We start from the raw sequence: 23,369 nt of genomic DNA, 5'->3' as shown, positions 1-23,369 counted from the left end.
TGGAGTGCGGGTTGCCACCACCTGTCACTCTTGGCCCCCGTTCAGAGGACACGGCATTCTTCCCACGGCCTGACACCGGGTAGAATAGCGCTGGAACCATCAGGAAGAAAAAAGGAGGGGGTGCCTGGGCCCTGGGGAGCAGGCTGTGGCCAGGCCTTGCCGGGCATCCCCTGTGGCCAGCATAAAGGAAGGGCTACAAGAAGAGGGGCCCTTGGCGGGGCTGAAGGCCAGGCCTGGCTCTGCCCACCTCCATGCCAGGGAACACCTCTCAGTGTTCCCAGGAGCTTTGGGGAGTCACCATGGCCCCAGGGCCCAGCTCTGTGCCCCTGGTATCCGGATCTACTCAGATCATCTCTGGGTAAGAAACCATGCCAGGGTCACTTGCCTGCTTGTCCATAGGTCCACTTTTTTCCCCTGGGAAAAACTTCCTTTTCCCGAGTTCTTTGGGGCCATGGAGGCTTGCCTGAGCCACACAGGGAGGCCGGTAGAAATATAAGACGGCCCCCCTCAAGAAGGGGTTGATGGGAAGTTTCTTCAGGGATGGGGACCCAAGCTCAAGGTGCTGAGGCTGAGATGGGGCAGGGAGGACCATACTGCAGGGTACTCCCCCACTGCCCAGAGGCTGTCGGCCCACACTTTTCTGGGAGGGGCCATGAGCACTGGCCAAGGCCCAGTGTTGAAGAGGCTGTAGGGTAGGTGTCTGGGTCCAAATCCCAGATGAGGCAAATCTTCTGGTGGTTCACCATGCCTAGCCCTGGCCACTGCCCTGTAGGGGAAGGTTGGAGGCTGCCAGGAACTCAGTACCTCTCTGGGGTGGGGGAGATGTGTGGCTGTGAAATGGATCAGGCAGCTGATAAGGGACAGATAATGAAGTCACTTCCAAAGGAGGGAAAAATCAGGTGCAAAATAGCGCAGAGGTCTGTAGCCGCAAACTTCTTTAGCAGGGTAACAAGAAATCCATAACTTGGGTGGAAGGGAGCCATCAAGGCTTCTTCCCATCATTTTTTAAATTTCATTTTTGGTTTTTAGACAGGGTCTTGCTATGTGGTCCAGGGTAGCCTAGAACCCTAGAACCCTCCTGCCTCAGCCTCCAGCGTGCTGAGATGACAGACACATGTCACTCACATCTTCAAACTGTTACTGGTTTCCTGGAGCTTGAATTTCAAAATGTGTGATTTCTTTGAAAGCAGGTAAACATGGAGGGCGTTTGACACAAGCTAACAGAAGCCACCGCTGGAGCACCCGTCCCCATCCTGACTTGGTCTCCTCTCTGGGTCCGTCCTGGTCACTGTTTCTCTTCTTCAAGGTTCGGCAGACAACAAGCCTCTTTTAGGAAGCAAAAATAATCAATGTCTGCATAGCTCTTCCCCCATGAGGGGCTGGGCTGGATATGAACCTAACTCCACCTAAGGTAAGGAAGGGACTCCCAGCCATCAAGCACCTCCTGTTACTCATTGTCATTGGTGGTAAATGTGGGCCACACTCACCTCATTTTTCTGGAATGAGTGACTTGCCTAAAGCCCTCAACAGGGTTAGAAGGTAGAGATACAGGGTAGTAGAATGCTTCATAAATTTCACTCCCTTCTGCCATGTACATTCCATGGCATTCAGAAGGTTGAAAAATGTCTTCTGCCATCATCTGTGATGGGGACACTGTTGGCCCTCTTATTTGGCTATTTCCCTAGCATGGTTCGGCTTGCCTTGAAATATTGAATGTCTCCAGTGCTCCTTGGTGCCCCCCCAGGCTACCCCCATGGTGAGCTCACAGCCTAGGCATGGCTACATGGTACTTGTGTGTCCCCAGCATTACACGCCTGCCATAGTAGCCAAAGACTGGCTGGCGCCCATTCCTGATAATGAACTTGATGTCTATAACTATCCGGGAGCCTTCATCCTGGGACTGATGGAAGCAGAGGCAAACACACAACTAAGCACTGAACTGAACCCAAGGAACCCAGTGACAGAGAGAGAGGAGTGATGAGCAAATTGGCAAGGAATGGGCTGGCAAAACCAGCAGAGACGGCTGATCTGAACAGGGGAGTGCTCTTGGACCCCAGACCGACAGTGGGGAGGCCAGAATGGGACTGATCTGGACCCCCCAAATGTGAGTGTCAGTGAGAAGGCCTGGGCAACCTATGGGGCTCTGAGCTGTGGATCAGTGTCTATCCCTGGTATACAATCTGTCTTCATGTGCCTATGGCACAAAGAGAGATGCTCTCTCAGCCTGGACTCTTAGGGGAGTGCCTTGACCCTACCAAGAGTGAAATGATAGACTCTAGACATCCCCTATGTGGAGGGATTTGGCAATAGGGTGGGAGGGAGGGTGGAAGGGGAGTGCGGGAGGAGGGGAGGGAGAGGGAACTGGGATTGACATGTGAAACAAGCTATTTAAAATTAAAATAAAAAATGATTAAAAAAAAAAAAAAAAAAAAAAGACTGGCTGGCAAGGCTGGCTGTTTGGATTTCTCTGCTAGGATGGCCCTTGATGTCATCCTCTGGTTACCTCTGTGGTCACCTGTCAGACACTGAGCAAGGTCCCACTAAGAGTTTTCTTTTTGTCCAGCACTTACAGAAGAGTCATTAGAGTCGGTGTTTCACATAGTAAAGATGCAGAGACCGATGCTCGGGGGAGGTAAACAGTTTATCCCAAAGCCCCTAAGCCCGGTGAGTGGCTTCGGAATTGTCAGGTTTGAACTCAAAGCCACCTCTCGTCACGGCAGGCTTTTATTCTAATCGGTTGTTCTTGTTAGGATTCCCATGTAAGAACAACTAGCAGGAACTCTTGCGAAAGTCACTGTGGGTGGTGGGGGCGGAGGCTGATATCAGGGCGTCTTCTTCAGTTACTCCGCCTGATCTATGCGGGTTTTGTTGTTGGTCTTTGTCAACTTGATGCAAGCTAGGGTCACCTTAGAAGAGGGCACCTCAATTGAGAAAATGCCTCCATAAGATTCGCCTATAAGGCATTTTCTTGATTAGGGATGGGTGTGGAAGGGCACAGTCCACTGTGGGCAGAGTTATCCCTGGGCAAGGAGTCCTGGGTTGTATAAGAAAGCAGGCTGAAGCTGGGCGGTGGTGTGAACACCTTTAATCCCAGCACTCGGGAGGCAGAGGCCGGTGCATCTCTATGAGGTCCAGGCAGAGGCAGGTGAATCTCTGTGAGTTCGAGGCCAGCCTGGTCCACAGAGCAAGTGCCAGGACAGGCTCCAAAGCTACACAGAAAAGCCCTGTCTGGAAGAAGAAAAAAAGAAAAAAAAAAGAAAGCTAAGCAAGCCAGGAGAGCAAGTCCATGACCTCAGCATCAGTCCTCCAGGTTCGCGATGTTCCTTCCCTGCTTTCCCTTCATAGTGGACTGAAAACTGTAAGCAGAAACAAACCCTTTTCCACCCAAGTTGTTTTTGGCCATGATGTTTTATCACAGTAATAGAAAGCAAGCTATACAGAGTCTGTCACCAAGGGGCTGACTGGCCAAGGAGTCCCCCAGGATGCACCCCCTTTGCCACACCCAGCTTTTACATGAGTGCCCAGGATGGAACTCAGGTCCTCATGCTTGTGACACCAGCACTATACAGACTGTTCCTGCCTCGCAGCTGACCCTCTCTGTGGCCTCTGGCAATGTTCTCTGAAGAGTGGGTCTCCTCAGCCCCAGGAACATCCTGCCTTTAGTCTTGAAGCAGCCCTATGGGGTCACGGGGTCAGGGTTAGGAGCACAGCAATGGAGATCTCAACCACCAGCTATGAGGATGACATGAACCCCAGTGGTCTCCTCCTCTGCTGAGGACCGCCTGCTCATTAAGTGTTTAGAGACCTGTGAGCAACCAGGGTGGCTGAGGGTGTGTGCCCAGCCTGTGTATGTAAAGCACTTGGCCCAGAGCAAAGGAGCCTGGCAGTTGGTTATGTGGTGATGGGCACACATAGAGAAGGCCAACTTCTTTGCCTGCTCTACCAAGGGTGTCTTCTGCTGGGATGGGAGGCAGGCATGGTTCTGATCTGTGTGGGATGGCCTGGTCTTGTCAGCTGCTCACAGGGAGTCCCCAGGCTTCTCAGCATTCTCTTGGAGGCGCAGGGGAGGGGCACAGGGGAACCTCCTCAACCCTTCGAGAAGCTGCCAGAACCCCTGCCCACCTAACTCATGAAGGGGTTTCCCTGCCCTGTGCCAGCTGCACAGACACCCTCTGCCTCTGTGGGGCCAAGGCAGGAGGTGGGACAGTGCCAGGCCCAATTAAACCCGCCAGGGGAATTAAGGTCAGCAGGATGCAATTATGCCTGTTGGATTTAACAAGGCCAGAGGGAAGGCTTCTCTAGCCAGAGTTCACGGCTCCTTAGGCCACTTGCCCTGGGCAGCTCTGCCTTCCAGGAGCGCATGCTCCTGCCCAACTCCAGGCAATCTCATTGGGAATGCAGGGGTTAACTCCACCCAGCACTCTTCTTGGCTCCCTAAAGGAAATCAGTCTGTCCAAAAGGCTTTACAAGGACCTACTTGAGGAGACGCTCCCCCACCTGACCCTTCCCCTGAGCTCGCTCTGCTGTGATGGAAAATCCAGGCAGTTGAGCAATGGCCTTTCCCTTGCTGCGTCCACTCCAAGTCTTCTTTGAGAGCCACTGGGGCTGTCATCAGCACATTGTTTTCCTTACCGTCTCCCACTCTGAGCCTTGTCAGTCCCTCTCAGTCAGGCCTGTGAGAAAGCTCTGTCCCTGCTATAGACCCTGTCCTCCTTGCTGAGGTCGGTGAAGGAGAAACATCAGCCGCCATTCTGAGTCTCTTACTCGTTTGGATTTTGTGGCTTCTTTTCAATGACCCGTTGTAGCTACGATTGGATGAATGCATAAGTGGAAAAACATGTCAGCAAGGGCTCAGACAGAGCACAGTAGGGTGATGCTGAGGTCTGGAACACAGGAAGAGAATTCTGGAACGGGTGGCCAGGGATGAGATCTCAGCAGAAGGCATAAGGCCCACTGCTCCAAGCTTCCTCAATGCCTAAGCTCCTGGAGTTGGTTTCAGACAAGGGCTGCTTGGAATGGGGTACCAGGAATTTGTCATTTTGAGCAGCGCTTCAGATGGTGTGTAAGCAAACCCAAGTTGGAAGATTGCCACACCAGAGACCCACTCACTAGAAGGCCTTGCCAGAGGCTCAGAGAGGGCCAGCTGTGAGGAAGGCTGTCTCCTGGTAAGTCCCATTGGTATAGTCAGAGAAAAGCTCTGAGGACACACCCTTGTCCTGTGAGGCCATGCTTCCTAGCCCAGATGCACACAGAAGCACTTGTGTCTTCCATAACTCACAATGTCCCTGCTCCTTGAACTCAGCCAATTTGATCAGAGGCTGAAGAAAGGGGCATCTCACCAGAAGAATCTGAGGTGCAGTTAGAGGCTGTCCTGGGGGGCAGGGGCTGCTTCTCCCTTGCCTTGAAGTCCCTCTAGGGTTGGGATAAAGTGACCCCTGTGTCAGGTATTATTTTTGACTTGTATGGGGCGTGTACACATCCCCATATCTGAGACCTCTGGAAGCCCAGTGTCCCAAGCAGTACATGGTGCCACGTGGTCCACATTAACAGGCTGACATCCATAATGTGTTGACTCTGTGCCAGAGGCAGTCGGCTTAGCTCCCCTCAGCATATAAAGTAGATGTCATAACATTCCCTTTTCTAAGAGGAAACTGAGGCAGAGGAGAAGCTGACCCAAGGCTTCAGAGACGGGGCCAGAATTTTAACTCAAACGTTCCCACACAGGCTTCATTTCCACTGTGTACCAGAAGTAAAATCCAGTGTGAAGAAAATGAGACCCAGGGATGGCGGCACACGCCTTTTACCCAGGGATGGCGGCACACGCCTTTTACCCCAGGGATGGCGGCACACGCCTTTTACCCCAGCACTCAGGAGGCAGAGGTGGGCTACATAGTGAGGCCCTATCTAGAAACAGTAAGAATATTGAGACATTGTCAACTGGTGGCCCCATTAGGAGTTCTATTAATACGGAAGAATGAATACTCTTTCTTCGGCATGGCTCTGGGACCAGAGAAGCCAGCCCAGCCCCTCCTCTACTCCTTCCCCCACCAGTCCAACCTCTGCAGCATAAACAGCAAAGCTAAAAATAGCCTCCTAATGACGTCAGAGGAACAAGGTCATCTGAAAATTGCCCACAGCCACTGGACACCTCCCTATAGGATCAAGTGGCAGGAGGGTACCCCAGTCCGGTGCAGCTGTTCCAAGAACAGGAAATGTCCCGGGAGCAGGCTTGAGCACAGCGCATGGGAAGGTAGGGACAGCAGGGTGAGGCATGGATGTGTCACAGAGAAACGGGCCGTGCAGAGTGCAGACCCAGGAGTTAGTAACCTGACTTTGTTCTGGGAATTATTCTCAACACATGATCCCAGGAAATGGCTCCAGAACTGGGGAATGCTTGTTCTGTCCTGTTGTGTGGCCAGGCGGCTCCTGGCCTGGCCTGGCCTGCCTTTGTGCTATTTTTAAAGCTCCAGGTCTCTTGGCTAACTGAGCTGGGTCACCATAAGATTGAGGGGATGCCTGGCAAGCTCCGAGGGGCTGCTGGGTGGAGGAGACCCTGCCTGGGAAGGTGAGGGTGCCCAAGTCAACAGTGACGCAGAGACCTGGCAGCTCCTCCTGAGTGGAGCCCACCTGGCAGCTCCTCCTGAGTGGAGCCCACCTGGCAGCTCCTCCTGAGTGGAGCCCACCTGGCAGCTCCTCCTGAGTGGAGCCCACCTGACACCTGGACCACTCTGGCAACCATTGAGGTCTGCTGAAGCTTGTGGCTTCAATGACCAGAAGCTGCCACATCCCTGACAGGACCCCGGTACATCCAGCAGGGCATGGCCCACCTTGAGGGGATGCCTGTTCTTCTGGCAGCAGGTTTAAAAAGGAAAGGACTTGCCCCATGGCCTGACAGGCTTAGCTGGAGTCCCCCCACAACTCACACACACTGCTGAGTTCAGGGGGCACCCCAGCTCACAAGCCCCACCCTCCAGGAGCCCCTGAGGATACCCACACCCATGCACAAGCTCTCAAGAGATTTTGTAGTTACACAGACCTGGCCATTTCCAGCATCATAAAAAAAAAATTCCTCTGGTCTGTCATGTGACTTGTTGGAAGGATCTACGGAAAGGCATCTGTCCTACATCTTCCTCCTAGGCATGGAGTCTTACTGAAGAGATAAACACCCACTCAAGGAACGTAGCAACAGAAATGGCTGGACTCCCCAGGGCCCTGGGGAGGGAGGAAAGTGTGCTTCATCCTCGGTGTTTCTGATTAGCCTGGGCACTTAGGGTCACATGAGTGAGTGGCTGCCAGCTTCATGGGAACCTGAGTCAGGATCAGCAGGTCCCTTCCCTGGCACAGTGGTCCCCACATTTGGGCATGCAATACCTCCCTTGGAGGGCTCATGAAAACACATAAGCCTGGGCCTGTACCAAGGGTGTCTGGTTCATCAGGTCCAGAATGAGGATGGTGAGTTTGCATTTCTCGTTCCGGGTGATGCTCATTCTGTGGCTTCATGGAGAAAGCTCTCAGGCCAGGATGCCGAGCCTCCCTTTGCCAGGAAGCTCGTGGCAGGAGACAACAGTGCTGGAGGATGTGAGAAAGCACAGGGACACTCGCATCCCACCGCGCCCGCCCACTGCTTCCCGCACTGGCCTTTCATCGCCTCACTACAGACCTCAAGAAAGAGAAAGGCCAATGTGCACAGGAAAGGAAGTTGAGAGCAGTTATCACAAGCTCAGTGAGCCCACCGCCAAGACAGCGGACAGCAGGACAGTTACCGCCAGCTCCGCTCAACCCATCCCTTACTCCTCTCACTGGGTGAGTTCTCATGACCCTCCTCCCTTACAGAGAAGGCTCCCGGTTTCCTTTAGTTGGCTGCTAACTAGGGGCCCCTGAGCCTGTCCTGTCGGGCTGTTAGACAAGGGTAAGCAGCAGGGGCTTCTGGCCACTGTTGGTGACACATACCCACTGACAACTAATACTGATTGTGTAACTAAATCATGGTCACAGTCACAGAGAGCTAGAAGTCACCATTGGTGTCCACAGCCCCCAGGGTCATCTTAGAGCCAACTCCCCTTAACCAAGCTGGAGGAGAGGATCATTCTGGACACATTGTTCCAACAACCTTCCACATCATCTTTCCTTCTCTCTAGCCAGGCAGGCCTCAAGCTTGATAGAATCCAAAGACGACCTTCTGATTCTCCTGCCCCCACTTCTCCGGTGCTGGGATCACCGGCATTCGTCACCATGCTTGGTTTAGTGAAGAAGCCTGGGATTGAACCCAGGGCTTTGTGCATGCCAGGTAATCGCTCTACCAACTGAGCTACACTAACCCCTACCACTCCAACTAAGATGAGACTGAAGTCCAGAGAATTCAAATGCCCTACTTGAGGCCTTGAAGTTGGAGGAGCAACTCCCAATTCCCTGATATCAGGTTTATTTAACTATCCTGTACTCCTCCTTGACGTTGTACAAGGATACAAAGCAACCAGACCCCTCGGTCACCAATGCCATAAAAAGCAAAGTACAGTGGGGAGAAATAAAAGGAACAAGATGGAGTATCAATTCTGCTGTGACATCCTAAACCACCTCCAACGACAGAAGGATCATTTCCAAGAAAAAAAAATCACATCTTGGACAGGGCAAGAGGTACCTTTATGGAGTCCACTAGTAATTGAACATTCTGTGCAGTCTTTAACCAGTTCCAAGGTCAAGAGAAACATCAGGAAATATGTGTGTGTCACAGGACAACATTATTCAGGGATTAGTCCCCTGGAGTGATCTGGGCTAGATTTCCGCTTTCAGAACAGCCTTTGGAAAGTCCTCAACAAGATAGCACACTGGCCTCCAACATGCTTTATTGACGTGCACGTGGAAAGGCAGGGCTGTGAGCTGGAGGCATTCTTGCAGCCCACAGCAGCAGGCTTTAGAAGAGCATAAGCATGGGAGTGCACAGTGGCATGTAGAGAATGAACTACGGAAAACTCGGAAGGTGTGTAAGACCAAAGGAGCCCTGTGCACTGTCCTGGCTCAACCTTACTTGACAGGTTGGAAACTGAGACTTGGAAAAGAGGAATGATGTGCTGAAGGCTGTCACTTGTCAATAACAGAAGTGAGATTATAAGCTCCATTCCCACTTTGCAAAAGACACATCACAACCTCCAGAGTAAAAAAGCCCAAGGACTTTCTCCTTTCCCATCTGACTTGAAGGCCTGGGGATAACACGTCTACTGGACATCAGTGTGAAAATGTAGTTGCAAGGCTTTAAAACAACGTAACTAGAATTATTTCCAGGAAGGCTTGGCTAGACCCCAGTACATTTTTTGCTTTGCTTTTGCTGGGCATGGGGTCAGTAATGCTGACTCTGTGTTAGCTAAAAGCAGCTTTCCATTTTGCAACTATGAATAACTTGCAAATAAGTATGCATGCCAGAATAACGTGACTGGCTGTGCTTTTGTGTGGGTGATGGTGTGAGTGTTGCATGTACTTGTCTGTGTCAGTTATGTGTACACACGTGCATTTGCGTGTGAAGGCCAGAAGTCAATGCCAGGTGTCCTCAGTCACTCTCCACCTTATTGAGACAGGATCTCTCACTGAGCTGCAGAGATCTGACTGTCTCCCTGTTCTGGTTTTTTCCATAGGTGCCGGGGGCACAGATTCAGGTGCCTATGCCTAGAGAGCAAGAGCTTTATCAACTCTGTGTAGCCTTATCACTGATGGTAGCCTTTAGGGGAACTTGTGTTTCTGTGTGCACACATGTGTATACATATTTGTGTGTTTGGGCGCATTCATACGCATATGAATGCCAGAGGACAACTTTGGGCGTCATTTCTTAGGGCACCCTCTGTAGGATTTCGACAGATCAGATGAGACAGGTATTCTGGCACTCAGGAGTCACAGCATACTAAGTGCTACACAGCTCAAGTGGAAAGGTATCCTGGAGCTCAGGAACCAAGGACTACCACAGGCCACAGTAAGCGTAGCAGCTTACAGCCCTGCCTCAGGGAAAGGCTTCCCCAGTGCATTGGTTCTGCTCCGGCAGGAGAGGGTCTTCCAGCTGGGGATGTTTGTCCAGTGCAGCAATTTTGCTCCAGCAGGAGGTTTTCCAGGGCAAAGTTGGTACAGTTCAGCTCTGCTCCAGGGAGAGTGGAGAGCAGACTAACAACTTAGCTCTACCAGGGGAAGGTTTCCCTGGCAAAAGTGTTAGAGCCCTGCTGGCTCTGCTCTGCTCTGTCCAGGGTCGTCTCTGCTCTGTCACAGAAGAAGGTCTTCACCCAAAGCTCACTGAAGGGGTTTATTGGGATGGAAGAATCCAAGAGAGTGGCTGCCCTCTGCCATAGAGGCAGAGGACAGCCGGGTAGCAAGAACAACCACGAGCTGAACAGACACAGGGTTTATATAGGGCTTCCAGGGTGGGGATTGGTCAGATTTTAATCTCCTGATCAGGGATTGGCTAGTTTTCTGCACAGGGTTAGGGTCAAATTTGGCTCTGGATTCAGGGCCAAAAGTGTGTTTCTTTCACTGGTCCTATTTAGCCATTTGGCTCTATTTTTAGGGCCAGGGTGTATGTCTTTCACTGGCTCTGATTTCAGGGGCAAAGTGTGTTCCTTTGGCATTGGTTTCAGGGTCAGGGTGTAGGGAAAAAGGGGCCAGCCAAAGAAACACACCCTGAGCAGCGTGTACCGAGTGTCAGAATTCCTGTCCCACCCCATCCGCTCGAAATGCCTACACAGGGTATATTTCTTTGGTTCTGGTTGCAGGGCCAAAGTGTGTCTCTTTGGCTCTGCTCAGGCTGTGTTTCTTTGGCTGGCCCCTTTTCCCCTACACCCTCTACCTTGTTATTTTTAAAAGGAATCTCTTTTTTCTTACCTTCTAAAAATACTATTGCATTTATTTACTTACTGTGTATGTATGTGTGCATACCATTGCATAGGTGTGGGGGTCAGAGAATAACTTGGGGGATGTCCGGTCTCTCTTTCTATCATGTGGGTCCCTGGGATTGAACTCATGTCATAGGGCATCTTGACCCACTGGGCCATCTCCCCAGCTCACCACAGCTTTTGGGAAACAGTCTCTCACTGACCTAGAACTCATCAGTTAGGCTAGGCTGGCTGGTTCACAAGTCCTAAAAGCTGCCTACATCTCAACACTGGGCTTACAAGGGCTCACAACTGCACTTGGATTATTTCACATGGGTTCTGGGCATGGAACTCAGGTCCTCATGCTTACGAGGCCAACACTTTACCAAGAGAGCCGTCTCCCAGCCCATTTCCTTTAGAGGGTTTTTGTTCTTGTTGTTGTTTGTCTTAAACTTATATTTTACTCACAAGGTGGACTGGTGCGTGGTCAGAAGATATCAGTTGATACAGACATGACATATTAAGGGGAACAACACTGTTTATAAATAGAGCCCAGAACAATCCTTCACAAAGCAAGCATTTTCACCAGGGAGAAGCAAATTCAGAATGGAGTAGTATGCTGCTGTTAAAAGTGGTATTAATAGGGCTGGACCGACAGCCTCCAAAACAATACGGAGAAACCCTGTCTCGAAAAACCAAAAAAAAAAGTGGTATTAATAAGTATGAGTGTGGTCAGAGTATGGTATCATAAAGAAGAGATGGGGGGGGGAGAGAGAGACTGACTATATTTTATATAAAAACACACTAAGGCTTTACCCATCTGTGCAATGTGGCTGTGTCAGGAAAGCACCAGGAGCCTGGGAAGCTTCCTGCCACCACCTCACCATCTCCCTGTACCACCAGGCACTGGTGAGCAGCGTGACCCCAAACTGCTTCTCACGTTTACTGTTTAGTAGTCTGACATGCTGTCTCTGACCTTTGCCCCTGAAAGAAGACCAGAGAATATGTCAGAGTCCAAACAGGCTGGGCCACGGCCCATGGCCACAGTTCTTGGCATATCCACACTACTGCCTGCAGCACTAGAGATAGCAACTCCTAGCTACTCCAGGCTCTGCAGATTGTGCAGATTGGGAATGGTGAACATTCCCTGTGCAGTCTTTATTATTATTATTATTATTATTATTATTATTATTATTATTATTCCCTCTAAAGAGAGAAGGGCAACTGATGCCTCCAGGCTTCTTTCCTGATAAACCTAAACCTCCTCCAGCCTGCTGCCTCTGACTCTGCAACCATACTTCTTCCAAATGAATGGCAGTATTTGCATACTTCATTCAGGGAGCCTAGAACCACAACACATAACTTATGACTTGGCTTAAGCTCAGCTTCCATCAATAGCAGCTGCCCTCCCCCGAGACACACACACACACACACACACACACACACACACACACACACACACACACACACACACACACAAGGGCCCATGGCATGACTCTGCCCCAGTCTTTCTGTAGCAACCACATTGGCTTTAGCTGAGTAACAAATTGTCCTGGAATTCTTGGCCTTGGAGCAAACATGTCGGCTCCCTGGTTACACCTTCGTCACTACTCAAAGTACCTTCCTGCTCTTTCCATAGGCCTGGGTTTGTCCTGTCTCCAGGAAACTTTATATGTTGTCTAAAATGAGCATCCCAGCAGGCTGCGAGGCAGATGGCAGCTCAGGCTTCAGAATGTCCACCAGGATCCAGGCCACCAGACTGACACTCAGCCTCTGCAGAAACAGGAGCCTAGCCACGTGGCTCACAACTTTTTTAACTGCCACTGTCAGCACTGAGGAACTTCCCCAGACTTCTACAAAACTACAAAGAGTGATGCTTAGTGTGGAGCCAAAGGAAATCAGAAATTTAGGGACTATTGTCAAAACTCTCTCTCTCCTTTTAAGACTTTGTGTGACTGTCCAGGTAGTCAGCTGTTTCTGTCATTTCTTGAACCTTTAGGAAGTCGCATGCTTGCACTTCCTGCTTACCCTGCTAATGTTATTTTCCTTCTCAGGTCTCTGATGAGGTTGAAGACTGGATAGTCACAGCTAGTACCCTCTCACATCTTAGCTAAGGCATATTAGGTCCAAGACTTACTCTTCAGGATAGGACAGCTATCCACATAATCTCTGCTATTTGCCAATTACCTATAGCCTGGACATTTAGTGTGCTGCTTCTTGCTTGATGTTGTTCTTGTTGGTTGTAGTTCCATTTTGTGTTATTACCCTTTCTTTGTCCTGAACAATACTTGATAATTGCTCTTATTGTATATAGTTTTGTATTAGGTCTAGAACCTTATTTAGACAAAAAAGGGGAGTTGTTGTGGGAATTCATTCACCAATAGCTTTGGGGTACTGGTCTTGGGGCATGGCTTGAGGGGGGGTCAAATGCTCTCAGGTGGTGTGAAGCAGCATGTGGTTTGTCACCAGTTCCCTTGGTCCCAGCTCCATGAGTCTGTTTTCCCCATAGCATCCCTTAATAAATTGATATATATAAATATATATCTTGGGGGTTCTCACTGCAGATGCTGGAGATGGCCCAGAGGTAAGCACCTGTAATCCTAGCACTTGGGAAGTTAAGGCCAGCCTGAGCTACACAGTGGGGTCAAAACCAGCTCTGCTAATAGGGAGCTCTATGTAAGTAAACAACTTTCTCAAACAGGAGGAGGAGGTTCAAGCAGGCCCTTCAGGTAATAATATGCAAGACCCCAGGGCTCAACAAAGCCAAGCCAAGGCCAAGTGTTGCTGATCTGTCCCTGGTCTTCGGGACCTCCACCTGTCACAAGATTCCCATGTGGCTTCACACTCAGGAAACCAGGACACACTCAAGGTAGTCCATCATTCAAAGCCACAACACACTGAAAAGAGCAAAGAGCAGAGTGATGCAATTTGTGAATAAAAATAAAGGCAAGCCAGGAAGTGGTGCCACACCCCTTTAATCCCAGCATTGGCAGAGGTAGGTGGAGCTCTGTGAGTTCAAGGCCAGCCTGAGCTACAGAGTGAATTCCAGGACTACCAGAGCTATTATACTGAGAAACCCGGTCTCAAAAAACCTAGGTAGGTAGGTAGACAGGCAGGCAGGCAGACAGACAGGCAGGCAGGCAGGCAGAGGTGGGGATCTGTGTGCAGAGGCTTCCTGGGGAATGTAAGAACTTGTTGACACCAGCTCTGGGGAGGACAACTGAGCAGGTGAGAAAAAGCTTCGCCCTCTCTCTACCTTTACAGTTCTGAACCACACGCATGTCGTGTATAAACTGTCTAAGAGCAATTTTTTAAATGAATGTAGTGTGCTCTAACTTTTTTCTGCCATGCGCCTCCAAGAGCATAGAGCTGGAGATATAGCTCAGTGGTAGAGCACTTGCCTAGTACGTTTAAGAAGCTAAATTCAATTTCTAGATCTCCCTGCTAAGTTTATGTGGGCAATGTTTGATGAATGAACATTTCAAGGAAGCACAGTATAGGTGGGTTACTCCTAAGAGTGTGAGGTGAGCCACCATGTGGTTGCTGGGCATAGAACTCAGGACCTCTGGAAGAACAGTCAGTGCTCTTAACCTCTGAGCCACCTCTCCAGCCCTCCTAAGAGAGGTGAAGAAAGGACAGCTGCATTCACGTAGCATGTATTGTTTGTTGGTGAGGCGCAGTACTACCCACCATTGCATTCACAACAAACACCAGCTTCGCTTCACCAAGTGCTGGGATCCCATGGCACTGAGCTGTGAGCCTGAGTTACAGCCCGTCTATAAAACTGTTTGTATTCAGAGCTCCTCTCTGAAATGCTCTAGTGAGCAATACCCATTCGTCTGCCTACCACTCAGCTCCGCTTCCCAGAGACGAAACTCCATGGAAAAGAACCTGGAAGGAATTGAAATGGCAACCAAGGGCTCTGAGTGTCGGGCTGAAGGAAGAGTGACAGTGGCCTTACCTGAGTTAGTACAGTCCCATGCGATGGGAAGCCACATGGAGGGAAAACAAACTGAGAACTTCAGCCATCTGGCAATTTGGCAAAATTATCCAGCAAAATGGTAGCCAGATTTCTTAGCAGAATCTAGTAAATTCTTTTAAATTTGTATTATTAGACTTAAGTTTGAATGGGAACTAATGAAAGAGAAAAGGTATCAAGGTCAAAATAAAAGTTAGAAGCTGGGGCTATGGCTCAGCTGTTCAAAGCCGGTAGACTGAGTTCTGTCACCAGTACCCATCTGGAACTCCGGTTCCCACAGGCTCTGGGCTACACAACACACACACACATACACGCACACAACTAAAGTTACATTAACCTTTCATGAAACTTGAAATTCAATGGAAAGTAGTTACATGTATAAAATGAGCAAATGTATACATTCCTTTATTTACTTGGTTTCTTGAAACAGGGGGTCCCACCTTGGCTGTCCTGGATCTCAGTATTAGACCTGGCTGGCCTTCAAGTCAGAGACCCACCTGCCTCTGCTCATGCTCAAACACGTAAAGTTTTATCTCAGGGCATGTTCTTTGTTCGGAAAAGTTTCCAAGTTCTTCTGAGTGTGGAAAGATGAAGGAAACAACACGGCCAGGAGCCTCTCTGCCTTCCTCAGAATGTCTAGGTGAAGGCCCAGTGCTCACTCTAATCTGTCCCATTCACCCTTGCACCAAGTTATGTCCCCATGGTCAACCAGGTCACCCCCAACAAGGCAGGATCATGTCCAACTGCCCCCAGCACCAATGACAGGCCTGGAGAAGAGATCCAGACATGTGGAGTGAAAACAAGTAACCAGAAAAAAAATGAAAAGCTCCAAGAATTGACAACAAAATCCAAGGACTTGTGTAAAACTGGATTCCCTGCACGAGGCCATGCTTTGTCCCCACATCTGTTAGCAACAATGTATCCAGAGGGGCTTCGGCTGTGGCTCTGGTTAGGAGCAAACACTGCTCTGATGAAGGCCCCATGCCAAGGAGGCTCAACTATGTGCAACTCCAGCTCCAGGGGGTCTTTTGGTCTCCAAGGGCCATGCCCTTAAGCATTTAAATAAAAGCACTCACATTCCAACCGCGCTTACCATTTCCATTGCAAGCTATAGTTGGTCCCCTCCTGGAACCCCCTCACCAACAGCCTCATCAAAATGTCACAGGCTCCCCTGCCACCAGGCTACTCTAACAGAGACAGAAAGTCAGGCACGTGCCCATTGTCCACCTCCCTGATTAAAGTACAGACAAGGGTTTTCTGTTGCTTTTGCTCTTTTCTGGATTTGCAGATGCTGGACCAGTGCCAAGCTGTACGTGTGCAGCACCATGTCCCTGAAAATGAACTGGTGACAGACTATGATGCTGCATGCCAAGACCTCTAGATGACGAATAAAGGAAGCACACTGTGTACTGCTTTGTGGTCCTTCAGGAGGACCAAGAGCACACATCATATTGTAAGAAACACTGTCTGCTTGTCACCCCTGGCTAAATTTACAAAGGTTTTATAAAATAAATTTAAAAAGTAGTCACTGCATGAACAACAACAAAAGAATATAAAAATAGGCTCAATGTCACATTCAATGCTGAGAACTGCCCTTGCTACAATATCAGTGCCTCTTGCAGAGGACCTGGGATTAGCTCCCAGGCCCCAAATGGTGGCTCACAACCACCTGTAACTCCAGTCCAGGGCATCTGGACTCTTCAAACGTCCACTGGCACAAGTATACAAGAATTCCACATACATACATACATACATACATACATACATACATACATGTAAGACAGTCATATAAAATAAAATCAACAGATTAACAGATTTCAGGAAGAAAAAGGGGACTTTGGAAGCTTTGGAAGTTGAAGTACATGTATTTGCACTAAGCAAGAGCCAGAGCCTACAGGGCCACAGGTGGAGTGCTATGGTTTGGATGTAAAACCCCGTAGGTTGGTGTTTCTTGGTCCCAAGCCTGGCACTGCTTTGGGAGGCTGTGGAACCTTTGGCTGTGAGGTCCAGCTGGGGAATGTCAGCCAAGATGGACAGCCCATGGAGGTTGCAGACCGATCTTCCAACCTGAGTTGTGCTTTCTGGTAAAAGGGAGCTGTAAGACCCTGCCACAGGCTAAACTGCATCACCTCACCATCTCTGCCAGAAGGATGGACTGCATTCCTGGAAAACAGTGAGCCAAATAAATCCTTGTGACCTTTAAAACAATGTTATTCCAAGTCAGGTTTGAAAATGTAGGCTGTGCTATCACGGTCAGCACCAACAGTAAAAATGTTCAACAGCAGCTTTGTCTGAAGGCGTCCGAGTCCATGCAGTCGTCTTCCTTGGTGCCATTAAGGAGGCTCCCTGCCTCATAGCACAGGGCTCCTTAACCACAAACTCATTGAACAAAGAATGAAATCTGATGGATTGGCTGCTTCTTATTTACACTATGACTGAAACGACAGCCCAGGATTTAACTGCCTTTATTTTACGCTTAAAATATACATATAAAATGGGGGTGGGGGAGATTAGCAGAAAATAATTAGACGTGCCAAAACACTTGAAATTCTAGCCACAGCTAAAATCAATAGTAAAGGACCAACTACTGTTGGAAAGAGATAACTACAAGAAAAGTCAGGTTAAAGCCTAAATGAGTTTCATCTCATTAGCTTCAAAACTGTGTAAAGTGATCTTCAAAAAAACCAGCATCCACAGTTGTCAGGTCCACTGCCACACACGGGTGGGTGAGTCTGAGAAAGGCCTCTCTCTATGACTGGTGTGATCTGGAGCGCTCCTATTGGAATCACAGGTGAGTCTGAGAAAGGCCTCTCTCCGTGACTGGTGTGATGTGGAGCGCTCCTATCGGAATCACGGGTGGGTGAGTCTGAGAAAGGCCTCTCTCCGTGACTGGTGTGATGTGGAGCGCTCCTATAGGAATCACGGGTAGGTGAGTCTGAGAAAGGCCTCTCTCCGTGAATGGTGTGATGTGGAGCGCTCCTATTGGAATCGGGTGGAGAACTTAGGAGACACGGGCACGGTCAACGGTAGCTCACTTGACTTCACCTCTACGGCTGCATACTTGCGGATTGGATTCGCCTTGTGTACCTGCAAAGGAAGAAAGCAAGGTCGCCCTGAGAAGGGTGCTGTAGAACTGTGCAGAGTTGTCTGCCTGTGTCCTTTAGAGGAAAAATTAAGGAAGGAGGGCTCAGTAAAATGACCAAGTATGGTCCCCAACAGGTTTCTACTGTTGCTCACTGGGCCCTCACTAAGAATGCCAAGCTTATTCTCAGTGTAACTTACTAGGGAGAGTAACAGAGCCCTTTTCAATTATAGCAGACAAAGTCACAAGTTAAAAAATGGTGCCAGGGCCAGGCAGTGGTAGTGCACGCCTTTAATCCCAGCATCCGGGAGGAAGAGGCAGGCAGATCTCTGTGAGTTCGAGACCAGCCTGGTCTACAGAGCAAGTTCCAGGACAGCCTCCAAAGCCACAGAGAAACTTTGCCTCGAAAATCCAAAAACAAAAAACAAAAACAAAACAAAACAAAAAAACGGTGCTGGCTTTTTTGGAACCTGTTCCCTATGGTGGAACACCTCCCCCTCACTCAGCCTTGATGCAGAGGGAGGAGCTTGGTCCTGCCTCAACTTGATATGCCATGCTTTGTTGATTCCCTTGGGAGGCCTTATCCTTTCTAAGGATTGGATTGGGGCGGGAGAGGCTAGAAAGCAGGTGGGGGAGGAATTATAAGGAGAAGAGGGAGGGGAAACTGTGGCTGGCATGTAAAATTTTAAAATTCAATTTTAAAAAAATGTGCCAGGGGCTGGAGCAATGGTTCAATGGTTAAGCACTGATTACTCTTCTAGAGGACCTGGGTTCAATTCCCACCACCTACATGGTGGCTCACAATCATCTGTGACCCTAGTCCCAGGGCATCTGTCTCCCCCCTCTGACCTCTGAGGGCACCAGGCACACACATGGTGGATATGCACACATGCAAGCAAAACATATACGTAAATTAATAAACAAATCTTTTAAAAATTTAAAGAAATAAATGTAATATTTTAAAAAAGGAGATCTGATGCCTTTTCTAGCTTCCATGGGTACTCCATGCAAATGGTTCACAGACACATAGGCAGTCAAAACATTCATATCTAAACAAAATCAGTCCAAAACAAAAAGCGAAAGAGCAATCATCAGAAAGGGCTTCTGGGGAGACACGGTACTGGCTATCCTCATGAAGAGTGTAAGATCAATCTTAGAGGGAGCCAATTTAATACAGTGATAAGCAGCACTAATTAATTGTGCTTAAGGTGTTGCCAGTGGCCTACACTGAGAACTGCTGTAAGAAACAGATTTATACTGGGAACAAACTCAGGTACCTGAAAAACACAAAATTAAAATAAAAAACCCTGACAAAGCAGAGGCTGATGTGTCTAGGAGAGACCACTGTTCCCCATTCTTGTGGTTGTCAAGGTGGATATGAATAGTTGGTCCCAGCTCCACCAGAAAACAAAACAATGCTGCCCAGCTGATTACCAGTTCTTTCCGGAGCTTGACTAGCTCCTCCTTTTTCTGTTCCTCTTCCTGTTGTCTAACTTCCTCCAACTGCTGCATTTTCCAGGCTTCTACTTCAGCCATTCTCTTTTCCAACTCCTGCCGCTCCTTGGCTCTCCTCTCGGTGGCCAGTTGAAAGGGCTCCTGAACTAGAGAACCAGACAGGTTCTCTGAGCATAGAAACAGAGACAACATTGATGCACATGCAGGACTCCAAAAGCCTCAGTCCCCAGGACTAGGCCAGGTGGAAAGACAGGGCTAGCACCAAAAAGTTACCAAGGAAGAAGTGTGGAGTAAAGTCCCACTGCAAACTCAGAAGGCCGGGAGCTAGAAAGGCCTCTGGAAGCCATTCGGTGTCAGTGAGACAAAAGCAAGACTCAGAGAGGTGACATAGCTTGCTCAACACTATCTGCTGCTCTCCCACACAGGAATTTTAACACAGAAGGAGAAGAATCCCAACTTCTGACAAGTTAGCCAATGCCTAAGAAATCCAAGCACCCCAAATAAATGCTCCACTCTTGGGTGTGGACAGCCTGTGACTGTCGCCGAAAGGCCAGTTGCTTCTGTCAAGACTACAGTTCTACCTGTCTGCCCCAACACACTCAACAACTTAAGGGAGGTCCTGGCTCCACCAAGAGCCGAAGCCTGGATCCAAGGGAAGAAAGCTACCATCCTCTCAGATAAAACATTTCTTGTTGACATAGCAAGGCTTAGCATCATCCCCTGCAAAGTTTGACATTCTGTCCCAACCCCCAATAGCACATAAAATACTACCAGCAACTGATTTCTTCTCTTTCTTGGGAACAAAGGGCTCTTGGAAGATGACGGTGTTTGGACGAGCCTTGAAGCAAGCGGCTTCCTTCTGCTGTTTCAGTTCTTCCTCCAGCTGTTAGAAGGAAAGTCTGTCAGACAGATGACCACAGCAGCAGGTTCTGGACTGCCTCATTAAAAAAGACAGCACTTCCTGAGCGCTGGCTGCTCTTCCAAAAGACCTGGGTTCAATTCCCAGCACCCATATGGCAGCTCACACCTGTCTATAACTCCAGTTGCAGAAGATCTGACACCTTCACATCAATGCACATAAAATAAAGTTTAAAAAAATGGCACTTCCTATCCCTTTATTTCCTATAAGTGAGTAGTTAGACCCAGAGGCTCAATTAGATCACAGCCAGTTTTTGTTTTGAGGAAAGACAGAGACTAGTGATAGTGGCAAAATTAGATGGCAGTTATACCAACCTATAATTCCATCATTTGTCTTTAATCACCTATTATGATATATAAAGAGCAATTATATCACATACCATGCTGAAAACACAGCCTGTCTTATTGAGAGCCAATCCTCTCATCCTGTTTTTTGCCAACTTAAGGAAATAGATGAGAAAGGAGTTATAGACCCTCTTGACTAAGAAGGAGTCTTGCATTACCAGGTGACTGCTAAGGCAGAAGCGAGCAAATTCAGCCTCCTGGCCAACTACAACTTGAACTAAGAATAGTCTTTATATGTTCAAATACACTTACAGGGAGCAAGCAGGGAGAGAGAATATCTGACAGAAGTCATATGTAAAACCTATAAAACCTAAAATAAATACTACTTGACCTTTCACAGAAAAAGTGATGTGAGTACTGGTTTGCATAGAATATATTCACATAACCAAGTCTGTCATCCCAGATGATTTCAGTGTAGACAGCGTAGGCCTGCCCACTCACCTACACACCCACCAATCCATCAACCAACCAACCAGCCACATTTCAGCTGCTCCCCAATCCTACCTGGTGCTTCCACACCTCAGCTTTAAAGGCACCTCTCTTGTCTGTCTCCAGAGAGAAGGGCTCAGCTTGAGTCACACTCTTTACCTTTTTCTCTGGCAAGTTAACAGTGTCAAACTGGGGCAGAGGAAGTGCCTTGAACTTGGGCACCTGATGGGAAAACAAACATAAGAGTATTATAAGGAACTTTGATCAATGGGGAAAACAAGAAAGCCTATCCCACAGAGGACATCAGATCCTGTTAACGACTCGGTGCCTCCCACCTTCAAGTCTCTGAATAAAATAGATTGATCACAAAAGCTTATAAGGAACTCTTGCCAGACATGGCAATGCACATCTATAAGCCCAGACTTCCAGGGAAGCAGGAGATCAACACCCTCCTACACTACACAGTGAGACAACATCTCAAAAGTCAAACAGAGCCAAAAAGAGCCTCTTAGCAAATATGCCGTAAGAATTTTGTCAGCCTGACACAAGCCTGGGTTATCTGGGAAGAGGAAACTTCAACTGAGAAAACATAGCCAAACAAGAAACTTCTTCCCAAGTTGCTTTTGGTCCTGGTATTTAATCACCACAATAGAAAGCAAACTGAGACAAAGATAAAGCAGTATTTGCTCTTGAATATGTGCATGAACCTAAAAGACAGGAAGTCAGTTTTCAAAGCAGCATGGCCTAGCGAAGCAATGGATCTTTTTAGATGCCCCCCCAAAAAACCTAAATTTTCCAAATACTTCCAAAACTGGCAGTCATTAGCCTCCTTGTGCCAGATAGATTACTAAAGTTTCTTGTCCAATACATATTTCATAGGGGGTCTTGCAGGCATCAGTAGAAAGCAATAATTTAATAGTAATTTTATATAAAAGGTATACATAGTTTTTACAATTTTTCATATATTTAGTAACTTTATTTAAAAGTTTCTTTCCTAAGTGAGGTATGATGATACATGCCTGTAAGCCCAGTACTTGGGAAGCAGAGGCAGGAGGACAACCACAGATTCAAAGCCAGTCTGGGGTACACAGCAAGACACTGTCTCAAAACAAACAAACAAATGGGAAAAAAGGTTCCCTTTGAGGGATCAAAGAATAGTATTTTGTAAATTACAGAAATGAGACACCTACCTCCCCTTTCTGCATTTCTTTTATTTTCTTCTCCTTCTGCAACTGGCGCTCTTTGTCCCGGGTATCAAAGGAGAAAGGGCACACCTCTACGTTTCTTGTCTCTGGAATATGGGGCTTATAAGGCACCCCATAATGTGGAACAGGTTGAGCTCGTATCACAACTGGTTTATCCTCTTCCTAAGAGAGAAACTACACTCAGAAACGAGGCTCTTCATGTCTTCCCACCCACCCACCTCAGACTGTGGACTCAGAAGGCACTGTATGAGATAATCCACTGATTAATGCAAGGCCCTACTGCCTTAGGTGTGACTAAGGAAGACTAGTTTCATTTTCTGTCAAAGATGGACAATGCCAATTCAGCTACCACATCATGGGTCAAAGCAATGTAAAAGCATTTGTAAGTGACTAAGACACTTACTCGTGAAAAATCTCGTTTCTCACAAGAATGTTAGAATAACTAGTGAGATCAGACAGCCAAAATGAAGAGCAGAAGGTACTAAGTAAGTATACTTACACCTTAGATTCTGACTCAGACTCCAGACCTTACGAACACATGTGATTGCAATTAATGGTTGCCATACCCAGAACAGGACCAAGTTAGCTGTTTGGGTTCAAGCTAACATAAGATTACCATGTATTTCAGTTTCAACTGAACTTATAAAAAGGTTTATACTGAGATCTGCTTTAAAATCACCGTAACTCTGGATATTTATAGATAAAATAGGAGATATAATAATAAGCTAGCATGATCAATGACAGTTCACATTTTATAGTCCCATGAATCAGCACCCCCAGTCACCTTTGTGATCCTTGGGTATCAAGGACAAGACAATGTAACTGCTTAGTATAAGTTTTTAAAGTCCCTCACTGAACAGTGACAATAACTCAGTGATGGGGGAAGTCCTTCTGTGTTTATATTTGTCTTATTGGTTGATAAATAAAGCACTGTTGGCCAATAGGGAAGCAAGATAGGTGGGACTAAGAGTCGAGGAGGATCCTGGGAAATGCAGTCAAGAATAGTGAGTCGACATGTAATCCCAGGAAGTGAGGACACATCAGGTTGGCGTCCTCGGAAAGATAAGGCCTTATAGAAACATATATTAGTAGTCATGGGTTAATACTTAAGA

At 48.1% G+C, this 23,369-nt stretch overlaps 1 protein-coding gene and 1 long non-coding RNA gene across 7 annotated transcripts in view; one reads left to right on the top strand and one right to left on the bottom strand.

Moving 5' to 3' along the window:
- Positions 1-75: 75 nt before the first annotated feature.
- On the top strand, positions 76-17,563 carry LOC110339297. Its single transcript, XR_002381413.2, has 3 exons — positions 76-358; positions 1,188-1,411; positions 16,112-17,563. It is a non-coding gene; the product is annotated as an uncharacterized LOC110339297 (long non-coding RNA).
- The window catches only part of Tpx2 (TPX2 microtubule nucleation factor), a 46,819-nt gene continuing 40,722 nt past the window's right edge, over positions 17,273-23,369 (bottom strand). For 5 of the 6 annotated variants that reach the window (XM_013125219.3, XM_013125221.3, XM_021223022.2 and 2 more), the window contains 5 exons: positions 22,243-22,419; positions 21,128-21,274; positions 20,132-20,243; positions 19,340-19,527; positions 17,273-17,910 (listed from right to left, as the gene is read on the bottom strand). In XM_013125219.3, the coding sequence (XP_012980673.1) occupies positions 17,803-17,910; positions 19,340-19,527; positions 20,132-20,243; positions 21,128-21,274; positions 22,243-22,419 (732 nt within the window). In that variant the 3' untranslated portion in view covers positions 17,273-17,802. The remainder of the gene's footprint in view (positions 17,911-19,339; positions 19,528-20,131; positions 20,244-21,127; positions 21,275-22,242; positions 22,420-23,369) is intronic. The other variant, XM_013125222.3, reaches the window with a different exon arrangement.

The sequence above is a fragment of the Mesocricetus auratus genome, unplaced genomic scaffold (assembly GCF_017639785.1).
Source record: "Mesocricetus auratus isolate SY011 unplaced genomic scaffold, BCM_Maur_2.0 Super-Scaffold_100004, whole genome shotgun sequence".
NCBI lineage: Eukaryota > Metazoa > Chordata > Mammalia > Rodentia > Cricetidae > Mesocricetus > Mesocricetus auratus.
Note: the sequence above shows the minus strand (reverse complement) of the source record. Positions and strands in the feature narration are given on the sequence as shown.